General features: G+C 35.5%; 1 protein-coding gene across 5 annotated transcripts in view; it reads left to right on the plus strand.

Annotated features, from left to right (window-relative positions):
- The window catches only part of Cntnap5 (contactin associated protein family member 5), an 874,588-nt gene that overhangs the window by 392,489 nt on the left and 469,663 nt on the right, over window positions 1–12,436 (plus strand). For all 5 annotated transcript variants that reach the window (XM_087198285.1, XM_021236419.2, XM_021236420.2 and 2 more), the window contains one exon: window positions 10,310–10,513. In XM_087198285.1, the coding sequence (XP_087054411.1) occupies window positions 10,310–10,513 (204 nt within the window). The remainder of the gene's footprint in view (window positions 1–10,309; window positions 10,514–12,436) is intronic.

The raw sequence follows: 12,436 nt of genomic DNA on the forward strand, positions 1-12,436 counted from the left end.
GACCGTAAGCAATCAGAAAAGAGAATGAATTCACACTGTGCACACTCTGTGCACATGAAGAATTTCAGAATGTGAGCAACTAAAATATGGCAGCATAGAAAACTGAGCACCAACTTGCCAGATCTTGGGAAGTAAATCATTGAATCAAATAGGGAAATAATTCCATAGGGGTGAAAAGGTGGCGTGACAGCTGCAGAGCAGATTGGTTAGGAACGCAAGGCCTTCCAGTGAACCCAACTAGCATGCCTAATTCTTATTTTGGATTTAAATGAATAATATGCCCAGGATGATAATATCACATTGTGTTGTTTTCATTTAGGTGCATTACCATATACCATTCTTTCAATGTCCATTTACATTTTATTAGTACACATTTGCATACATAATAAACATATTCATCATGGGAAATTGGTACACGTACATAGAGCATATTAATCATTTTGCTTCCCAAACCATTCTTTTCCTCCCCTTCCCCCTTATCCCCAAATCCCCTTCCCACCTATAAAAGGTCTACCTCCTTTCTCCTATAATCTTTTATTTTGCTCTTTAAATTACATATACTTTTGGTTTCTCACATAAAAGAAACCATGTAATATTTCACCTTTTGTGTCTGATTTATTTCACATCCTTATAATTTCAAGATGCATTAATTTTTCTACACAGGACTCAAATTTATCCTTCCTTATGGCAGAGTAGTACTCGATTGTGTGTGTGTGTGTGTGTGTATATATATATATATATATATATATATATATATATATATATTGCATTTTCCTAACACATTTGTCTTAGTTATATCCTCATTGCTAGTACAAAATACCTGATACCCAAAATTAAAGGAGGAAAGGTTTATTTAGATCACAGGTTGTAGAGCTTTCAGTTCATACCTGACTGGCTCCAAGGCAGGGTGGCAGGGCAAATGGGCATTGCAGAGGAGAAAGACTTCATGGTGGGTAGAAGGCAGAAGTCACAAGCAGCAAGTCCAAGTGACCTTAGCAGATTCTTTCTGCCCCTTTTATGTTCTATCTAGGCTACAGTGCTTAGGGTGGCTGCCAAACAAATAAGGAAACTGATTTAGTAGTTGCACACCCTTAATCCCAGCATCACATACTCTAGATCCAGCCACCTCTGAAAAAGCCACCTATGATCACATGAGGCTTTGGGGGACATCTAGACACAAGCCATAAGAATGTTGTTTTCATTTGAATTTCTCTAGTAGCCAAAGATAGTAAACATTTTTTCATATACTTATTGAGCATTTGTACTTTTTCTTCAAGAAGTGTCTATTTATTTTAATTGTCCAAATTTTATTCAGCTTTTTATTCTTAGAGATCTAGATTTTTGAATTCTTTATATATTCTTGATATCATTCCCCGTGTAAGGATTGGTTAGCAGAACATTTTCCCCATTCTGGTAGTTGTCTCTTCGCTTTCGTGGTTGTTTCCTTTGCTATGCAGAAGATTTTTAATTTGATATAATTCACTGTTGATTCTGGTGTTATATCTTGTGCAATTGAAGTTCTGTTGAGAAAGTCCTTGCCTACACCTATGTCTTCAAGAAATTTTTCTATTTTATCTTGTGGCAGTTTTTTCTGTTTTTTGTTTTGTTTTGTTTTTTTCAACCGGGGATTGATTGAACTCGAGTCCTTAGATTTTTCTGTTTTAATATCTAGGTCTTTATACATTTGATTTTATTTTATTACAGGGTGAGAAATATAGGTTTAGCTTCATTTTTCTACATGAGGAAAGCCAATTTGCCCAATTCCATTTGATAGACTATCTGTTTTCCAGTGTATGTTTTTGATCCTTTTCAATCATCACATGTCTGAATGCATATTGAGTTTTTTCCAGCATCCTCTATTCCTCTCCATTGATCCATATATCTGTTTTTATGCCAGTACCATGCTGATTTTAGAAATGTAGCTTTGCAATATAACTTGAAATCTGGGATTGTGGTGCTTCTTGGTTTCATCTTGTTGTTCAGTATGGCTTTGGCCATACTTGATCTCTTTTGGTTCCATGTGAAGTTTAGAATTATTTTCTCTAGTTCTGTGAAATATACTGTTGGTATTTTGATTGAGATTGCATTAAAGATATATATTAGTTTCAGTGATGTGGTCATTTTGACATTATTGGTACTGCCTACCCAGAAACAAGAACTATCTTTCAATTTTCTGATGCCTTCTTTGATCTCCTTTTTCACAGTATTATAGTTTTTATTATAGAGGCCTTTCACTTCTGGGTTAGGTTAATTCATAACCATTTAAAATTTTTGGAGCTATCATGTATCAGATTGTTTTCCTAATTTCTTTCTTGTTGGATTCGTTGTTGATATACAGCAATGATACTGATTTTTGTGTCTGAGTTTTCTATCCCACTATTTTGCTGGATTTATCATTTCTAGAATTCGTTAGTGAAGGTTTTTGAGACTTCAATGTAAAGGATTAAGTCATCCATTAATAAGGATAGTTTGACTTCTTTCCTACAAGTAATCATTTTATTTTTTCTCTTACTTGATCTTTCTGGTTAAAGTTTTAAATTCTGTATTGAACAGGAGTGTTGAGAGTAGAAACCCTTGTCTTGTTCCTGATTTTCGAGAGAACACTTTCAGTTTTTTCCACATTTAGTATGATTTGGACAGTGGATTTGTCATAAATGACTTATATCATACAGATACAAGGTCCTTTTACACCTGTTTTCTTCAGTATTTTTATCATGAATGGATGTTGGATTTTGTGAAAGGTTTTTTTTTTCTGTGTCTATTGAGATGATTATGTGATTTTTGTCCTTGCTTCTGTTTATGTGATGTATTACATTTATTGATTTATATACAGTGGTACCTCAGTTCATTAACTAAATTTGCTTTACAATTTTGGAAAAGATGGTCCAGTTTGTGTTTGTGTAGGAAAGATTGCTGTGGTTGTGTTTGAAGCTGATGCAGAGTCTGTAAACAAAAATAAAATTTGCCAAACATTTTTGTTTGCAAACCAAATTGTTCACAAACAAAAGTGTTTATGAACCGAGGTACCATTGGATATTTAATCATCATTATATTCTTGGTATGAAGTCAACTTAGTCATGATATGTGATCTCTTAAAGGATTTGGTGTAATCTCTTTTTTAGATCTCGTTGAAGATTTTTGCATCTGTAGTCATTAAGCACATCAGAATTAATTTTCTTTTTCTGTTAATTCCTTATCCAATATTGGTATCAAGGTAATGCTAGCTTTGATGAGTAACTTTGGGAGTACTCTTTCCTTTTCAGTATCATTGAAGAGTTTTAGGACTATTGGCATTAGACCTTCCCTGAACTTCTGGCAGAATTTGGCAGTGAATCCTTGTTGGTAGAGTTTTTATTACTGCTTCTACATAGTTGTCTATTATTGGCCTATCCAGAGTTTTTATATCCTCTTGGTTCAATTTTGGTAATTCATGTGTGTCTAGGAATTTCTTCTAGATTTTCCAACTTATTACAATATAAGCTTTCAAAGTGGTTTCTTATACTCTGTTTTAGTTACTTTCTCATTACTGAGCCAAAATACCTGACACCCACAAGTTAAAGTAGAAAAGGTTTATTTCAGCTAATGGTTTGTAGAGGTTTCAGTCCATATTTGGCTGATACTAAGGGAAGTCAGCAGGGTGCAGGGGCATTACAGAGGAGAAACAGTCCATGGTTTGTCAGGCAAGAGGCAGCCAGCAGCTAGCTTTCATTTTCCTTTTATTCAGTTCAGGCTACTGGCCCATTGATTGGTGCCACCCACAACCAGATTGTGCCAGAAGCTGCAATATTGACTATGACCAAAGCATACTGTAAGCAGTGCAGACTGTAAAGTGTTAAATCCCTCAGTTAGCTTACTTTCAAAGCGAGTCTGACTGAAACTACATGACTCACAGAAGCATCTCATAAGCACCTTGGTAGCATGCAGGTTAGCATGACCTCCCTGCTAATAGCCACAGCATCCAGAGTAATGGCCTATGAAGCTGTGGGGCTAATATGAGGTAAGATTCGTGGCTGAGGTTAAAGTAATTCACACCCAAATTCCATTCTCACAATTAGTAACTTCATAACTAGAAGGAAAATGTTCTAATTATGACCATACATTTTGTCTATCTTGCTTCTAATTTGGAAATGTTTTGTTTCTCCTCTTTAAAGCCTTGCCTGCATTAGTTTTCATAGAAACTGCACAAACCACACATTTGTACATATAGCTCACCTTTACTCCAATTGATGAACAACAAAAATCAGTGGTTGAGACTGACCAGGGTCTTTTTCTGGGGATTCAGCATTGACTGTCTCAGATCCTACTTTTTTCTTTAATCCTGTCTTTAAGTTTTGCTTCAGCCTTGTGTCACATACTGAGCAGGAGACTAGACCCTATTACAGAAGTCTCTAGCCACGATGGGCCTTCCCATTATCAAAACCCAATATCTACATCCAGAACTATGCTAAACCAATCAGTAAACTAATTTAGTTATCATGCAAATTTAATCCATATTCATACACCCTAGATCCAGCCACCTCTAGAAAGCCCCACCTATGAACACACGCACCAGGCTTTGAGGGAATGACTTAGATACAAGTCATAACATAATCCTTCAGATTTTGGTGGTGGTAATTGTAATTTTGCCTTTTTCATTTTTAACTGCACTGATGAGTTTTTCTTTCCTTTCCTTTCTTTTTTATTTTTTTGGTAAATTTAGCTAAGTTTTTATCAATCTTGTTTATCTTTTGAAAGAACCAACTCTTTCATTTCTTCATCCTTTGAATTTCTTAGTTAGAATTTCATTAATTTCTGTGGTGATCTTTATAATTTGTTTTCTTTTATTAATTTCAGTTTTGGATTGCTCTTATTTTTCTAGGACATTGGCATTAATCCTTAGGTTAATTTTTAATGTGTGTATTCACAGATCTAAACTTTCTTCTTAGAAATGTCCCATAGGTTTTGTCATTTGTGCATCCACCATTTTCATTTGATTCTAGGATATTTCTTTTTATTTCTTCCCAGATTTGTTCCATAATCCAATCGTTATTCAGTAATGTATTGTTTAATTTCCATGTTTGTGTAATTTCTGTTACTTTTATAGCTATTGACTTATTGCTTCATTCCATAATGATCTGATAGTATTATAATTATTTTAATTATTTTGTTTTTATTTAGGCATGTTTTATGGCTTAAGATATGGTCTATTTTGGAAAAAATTCCATGTGCTGCTGAGAAAGAAAACGTGTATTCTGTTATTGTTGAATGAAACATTCTGTAGCTATCTGTTAAGTTCATTTTTGTTCAATGATGTGTTTTAACCCTGCTATTTCTTTGCTAATTATTTGTCTGGTTGACCTAATTGTGAGAGCAGGGTGTTGAAGTTCCCCACTATAGTTGTATTTGCTTCTATTTGTTTCTATTTGTCCTTTTGGTTCTAGTAGTTTTTGTTTTATTTTTTGGTGCCTCAACATTTGTTGCATAGATATTTATAATTCTTATCTCCTCGTGTTGAATTGTTCCCTTTACTAGTATGCATTGCTGTCTTTTTCTTTTCTGACTAGTTTTAGTTTGATGTCTTCTTTTTATGAAAATAAGAGCTCTGCTCCAGCTTGCTTTCAAGCACTGGTTGCATGGAGCATTGTTTTCCATCCTTTGTCTTTTAGTCTATGAGCTTCCTTTTGGATAAGCTGTGTCTCTTGTAGGCAATAAATATATGGTTGCATTTTGTTCTGTGATCCAATCTGCTTGTCTGTGTCTTTTATTGGGGAGATGAGACCACTGATATTGAGAGTTATTTTTGTAAGGTGTTTACTGAGTCCTATCACTGCTCTATTTCTCCAATGCTGATTCCTATTGTTTTGTTGTTGTTGTTTTCATTTTATTTAGTTTCTCTCCCAGTTAGATGTATACTTTCCCTTTATCTCTTTGATAGCGGTGGCCTCCCTTGTCTCTGTCTAGTATTCCATCAAGTATTTCCTGCAATGCTTGCTTAGTGGTTATGTCTCTCTTTAGGATTTCATTGCCACAGAAAGCCTTTACTTCTCTGTCAATTTTGAAGGCTAATTTTGTAGGATATAGAAGTTCAGGTTAACACTTATTTTCTATTAGGGCTTGAAAAGCTTCACTCCAAGTCTTCCTGGCAATTAACGTCAGTGCTGAGAATTTTGCTATAATTCTGAAAGGCTTGCCTTTGTAAGTAACTTGCTTCTTTTCTATAAGAGCACTTAGTATTTTCTCTTTAAGTTAAATTTCGGGAATTCTGATTATGAAGTGATATGGAGAAGTCCTTTTCTGGTTGTGGTTTTTTAGGGTTTTATATGTCTCTTGCATTTGGATATTGAATTCTTTTTTTTTAATTAGTACATGTTCACAGTACATAGTGATTGCAATTATCATGGGGAGTTGGCACATATAAATAATAGATCTTAAAAAAATAATAGATTTTAGATATTGAATTCTTTCACTTGATTTTGAAAGCTAATGGTATGATTTTAGTGAATAAATTTTTATACCTTTTGAGTCATCTAATTTTTCCTTTATTCCTACAATTCTGATATTTTTGAGTCATCTAGCAGCTCTTGGATCTACCTTATATGTTGTGTTGCCATGTTTATGATATTACTGAATTTGTGATCTGCTATATCAACTTTATCTTCAATTTCTGATACTCTGTCTTTATACTGGACAAACCTGCTACCCATTCTTCCTATTGAGTTTTTCTTATCTTTTATTTCTGCATGCTTTCTTTTCATAACTGCTAATTCTTTACAAACTGGTCATTCAAATCTTCTATTTTATATTTTAACTCAGTTTTCTTTTTAAGTTTTTGAACATTTTATTAATAAAATTCTTTTTTTTGTTTAATTAAATCTTCTTTAATAAGTCCTCTTAAGCTCACTAAACATCTTATGAATTGGCTTATATGTTTCTTCTTTGAGTTCTTAAAACATATTGACCATTTTGCTTTTTAGTTCTTTACTTGTAATTTCCTCCACTTCAGTATCTATGAGATCAACTTTTGGGGAGCTTTGGTGAAGTATCTTGTTGCCGTGCTTTTTCAAATTTACATTGTTTTGTGCAAGTTGAAGATTATTTAGGATATAAACACTTTCACTGTTGTGGAGATCTCTTCAGTTAGAATCTGTTTCTCTGTGATACCTTTTTGTAGTTGTTGCTATTGTTATTTTTTGAGACTGGGTCTTGCTCTGTAATGGAGGCTGGCCTTGAACTCACTATGTAGCCCAGGCTGGCCTCAAACTCACAAGAATCCTTCTGCCTCAGCCTCTTGAGTGCTGGAATTACAGTCATGTGCCACCATGCCCAGCCCTGTGATATATTCCTGTGTTTGGTCATGTTTTGGTGTTTGCACCCCTGTTCAACCTAATCGCTGTAATATTTGAGGGTCTTCTTAGTGTCTTTCTTCTGGGGAATTGATCTCTAGCACTACACATGGAGGAAAAAATGAATTGTAATAATGTTGATAACACAAATGCAAACCAGAGACTGGCATAGAGCAAAGTCAACTAATAGCAGCAGCAATAGCAGTGCCACAACTGACAATAGCAAAGAAATCAGCTTCTATGAAAGACAAATCAGATATTGATATGCAATAAGAAGCAAAAAACCTGCCACTATATAACCTTTAACAATCAAAAGGTTATCCATAATTATAGCCACAAAGACAAATGAAGTATTGACATTTGTCAATAAATGCAACAACTATGCCACCATTAACAATAGAAAAGAATTCAGCAATAGTAGCATAGAATAAAGTAAACATGTGAAAATCAATGAAGCCTAATAGTGATGCTAATATAAAGGGGGCCAACTCCCAACACTATGGTAGGGTGGCCCCATTAACCTTGGTGTGCAGTTATTCTATGACTTCTGGTTCCTTTAAATAATTGACCCTTTCCCAAAATGGCTCCTGACTAATCACCTTTAAATATGGCGGTGCTACAGTGGATTTCTTCTGCAACATTAGCTTGCCATGTGGAAGAATCATTTTTAGAGTAAAATGTTTCACTGTATCTGGAATTTATAATGACTGTTGGCTTTTGGGGGGGCTAACAGTGATGGCCTGGTTTGTTGATTCTCCCAGGAGTGGCCGCCCTCTCTGGGCTTACCTTGTATTTGCCAACACAGATCTCCCTCCCTGGGAGCCAAGGTTAGTGTTCCTTTCTTGTTGTCTTCAGTTTCTCCAGATTCTCTGTGGTTTCTAACTTTTCCTGTTGGGTTTTTCTTGAACCTTGGAGCTCTTCCTTTTTCTTTCACTAAGTTCTTGTTTTCCAAGTGTCGAGATTGCCGCTCCTGGAGAAGCTGTGATATGGTGCTGAATTTTACTCTGCCATGTTCCTTTCTTCTGCCATCCTTTTCCAATCAACATAATTATCTCCAATTTGTAGATAAAGAATCAAGTCTTAGAGAGGTAAAATTACCCAAGGTGACTGAGGTAAGAAGCTATGGCTATCAGAGTTTAATACCCATGGGATGCTCATTGTTCCAGAACTGAGGGCAGCTGCTGCCTGGAGCCCCTGCTTGGGTTGGGTAGAAGTCTTAATTCAGAGCACAGGTGGAGATCACTGATGGGATGGCTGGGCTGGGGTGGTTCTGACAAGAGTAGGAGTTTCTGAAAGTCTCTTTGCATTTGGACAGTTTTATTTTTCACAATTTGGAGTCATCTGTGACTTTTGGTTGGAATCACTTTATTCCATAGGAATAAATTATGAAAATCTGTTCCAAAACTAATCACAGAAAAGTTGTTTTATTTTTCTATTTCAAAAATTTAACTTTACAAAGACTATTTCTAGACTTTTGATCAGAAAAGGTACTTTATCATTTCATATGCTCAAGCTGAGAAATTTCTTTACTTGCAAATATTTTAAAAATTAAGTTTTCCTGAGTATTGGATTTCAAGGAAGGAAATTTTCCACCCATCCATGCCCCCATTCCCTTCTGCTTCACCCATGTGAGATTGTATATAAGGAATCTGTTTCAAGTTATAAATATCTTTGCATTTTTCCTATTATAGTATAAAAGTAATAAAAGCTTACTCTAAAAGTTTTCATAATAAATCATTGGGAAAAGGATGTAAAAATAATGTACAATAACAGCTCCCAAATAAAGTCCCTATTAGCTTTCTTGGCATACTTTTGCCTAAATCATGGTAACTTGACCTTTTCTTTTTGGCTTTAATAATAATGGAACTGGGAGACATTATGTTAAGTAAAATAAGTTAGGTACAGGGAGATAAGCACTGCATGATCTGACACATGTGTGCAGTGTAAAAAAGTTGATCACATTGAAATTGAGAGTAGACTAGTGGTTACCAGAGGCTGGGATAATTAGAGAGGAGAGAAGAATGGGAAACATTGGTCCATGGATACTAAGCTATAGTTAGTACAAATAAGTTTCTTTAGTCCTATTGCACAGTAGAATGACTATAGCAAATGGTAATATAGTTTTTAAGAAAAAGAAGCTAAAATAAAGTATTTTGAATGTTGTTATATCAGCAAATTGATTATTATTTTCAGAGATTGATGTGGTTACTCGGATTTAAACATTACACAATGTATTCAAGTATCAAAATATCACATGGTGCCCCCATAAATATGTACAAATTTTGCTTATCAACTAAAGGTATCTCTAGTTAGAAGAGAGGCAAAAAATAACAATGAACAAATAATTTTGTATGAAAACACTGAAAGATTTATAACCAGCACAGGACAAGGCAGAGATGGCAAATATACAATGTATCTGCTCTCCCTGATGAAATATCAAGCTTTCCTTTACTGGGTATTCTTTTATTCTGAACCCAGAAGGAGCCTCAGAATCCTTCTCAGTGCCGGATTCTGGAAAGACAGAACTATTCAAACCGAGTGGGCATAATAAACTGTATCTCTTTTCCCTCGCCTGCCTTGATGAGGAGATCAAATGGTTTCAACTGTCAGAAGCAAATTAATAAGCAGGATAAATCATGAAAAGTTATTACAAACCAGGCACCTGACATGAAGAACCTGACATAGGTACTTGTGGCATTCTCACCCTGTCCCCTCAAGGAAAGTCTGACATGTCACTAATGAGAGTTTTTTGCTTCTAGTCTGATGATCACTTCACTTTGACTCAGTGTGGGGTGGTTGCTTGTAAATGAGTAATTCCTCTGAGTCTAATTAGGTTAGGTCTAGCCTATATGCTTCCTGTTGAGATGGGACCTTCCTGATCACAAGCACATTCTTGTGAATCAGGAAACAACTAAGATGGGAAAGAGAAAAACAAATTATGAGGATTTACACTGACTTTTCTTTCTTTCCTCCCTCTTTGTACCCAGAATCTGACGTTGCTGACTTTGATGGCCGAAGCTCGCTTTTGTATAGGTTCAATCAGAAGCTGATGAGCACTCTCAAAGATGTGATCTCCCTAAAGTTCAAGAGCATGCAAGCCGATGGGGTCTTGTTCCATGGAGAAGGTCAACGTGGAGACCACATCACCTTGGAGCTCCAGAAGGGGAGGCTTACCTTGTACCTAAATTTGGGTAGGGTCAGGCTCTGCCCATTCTTTTCCTGGGTCAAGCAATAGAGTACTGCATTCTTCAGGAGGTCACAGTCGTATACACTGGTGCCTCTGTTGTGTCAAATACAAATCACTGTAGTACAGTGTGGTATATTTCCTTTATCTGTGTGGGGAAAGAAAAGTACCATATTTTGCAATGCTTATAATGCTGCTAATACGGAGAAGTTTCCAGCTAGTTATTAAGTATTTGTCTAGCTCCATATTTATGTCTTTCAGTAATCAGCAAGTTCACACACATATTAAAATGAGCTTGCTCACAACTTATACTGTTAGGTGCATTTATGAAAGTTAAGCTTCACTCAAGGGATAAATGATGAACAAACATTTTCATTGTTTCAAGTTTTTTTTTTTTTGGAGAAGTCATATGTTTATAGGGAAAAAATTATATGATTTTGGACATTATCATGTCTTGTTAAGGGAAATCTTGTTGACTTTCAGTTGTTTGGCTATGTCAGGACAATCCAAAGATTTGTTGAATGCCAACTACTTTAGTACAGAATGCCCCTCCTGTCTCTTGAAGTTAGGACTTCAGCTTCCCACTCTAGGGTGGATTCTATCCTTGCCTCCTACAGGAGGAATTAACTGTTAGTATTTATTATCAAATAACAAAGATGGAAAGACATAGCAAATTTCAGTCTATAATCTCACATTTCATTGGAGACTGGAAAAAAAGGAACAAATATATTTTAGCAATTAGCAGAAGAGACGTTAGAATAAAGATTTGTGCAAGGTCGAAAACCAAACCTTGTAGGCCTTTATTCTGAGGCATTCCTAAGGATCGTTTTGGCTTCCATTGTGAATATGGGCAAGGTAACAGTAAGAGCCTACAGACATATAAGATTAACTCATAAAATTGACAATGAATTATATTAAATATAAACCACTTACCAAACAGTACGTTGTTGTTCTTTTCAAGTGACACTCTTAAATGACCCAATAATGCACATTATCTAAGTATACATCTGATATGGGCAGAGTCAGTTCTATGGTGAAATTTAACAAGGTACTTCTCCTTAGCCTACTTTAAGGTAGAATATTGATTGTTTTCCTCAGCTAGGAGGTGGGAAAGAGATTTCTTCTTTTAATCTATAAGGGAGTTAGAAAGATTCCCCTTTCTACTTCTTACACATCTTGTTCAGATTGCCTGTGGCAATCTGCCTTCTATAGAATTACAACATCCAGAGCCCACAAGAGCAGGTGGAGAATCAAAGAGCAAAAGAATTACGTGACGGGCGACTAGCGTAGGAACTACATAAGACATCAATAGAGCATGCAGGTCACTTTTCCTTACACGAGTTCTGTGCCTTTGAACTGAGGGACAATGTTTAGGCAGTCAGTCCCCAGTACACAGAACTGAAGTAAAGCCAGATTCTGGACTGAATAAACCTGTTCAGAGCAGGATGTCCTTCAGACCCAAGTCCAGGGTTCAGAGATCAAAGTCCCTGACTGCGTGATCAACTCATAAAGACATCTGTGATAGTTTTTTACATGCTCCAAAGAGTACAACAGACATTTACTTTAGCTCCTTTGAAATTCAAGCATTATAAGAAGCCAACTCCCATATATTTATGGAGTGTTTATGGGGATATTTTTTCTTCAAGTTTCCAGTTTTGAAAGCTCACATTCAGTCACTGTTTTAAACTTTTTAAACATAAAAATTTTGTATAAAATTTAATATATATAATATGAATCATGAAATAGTCCATATTACCTCTAAACCCATTCATTGATGTCCATATCATATCACTGCATAGCTTAAGATCATATCACTACATAGCTGTACAACTGGGATAAGCACTCTTGTCAGTCATTCCCCAGTTCCCTGACAGTAATCACTAACATGTTATAAGGCTTCTTCAAACAATTGCATATTAAATATCAGCCA

This window comes from Heterocephalus glaber, unplaced genomic scaffold (assembly GCF_053883595.1).
Source record: "Heterocephalus glaber isolate CG9 unplaced genomic scaffold, H.glaber_assembly_v1.0 deba00000347, whole genome shotgun sequence".
Lineage (NCBI taxonomy): Eukaryota > Metazoa > Chordata > Mammalia > Rodentia > Bathyergidae > Heterocephalus > Heterocephalus glaber.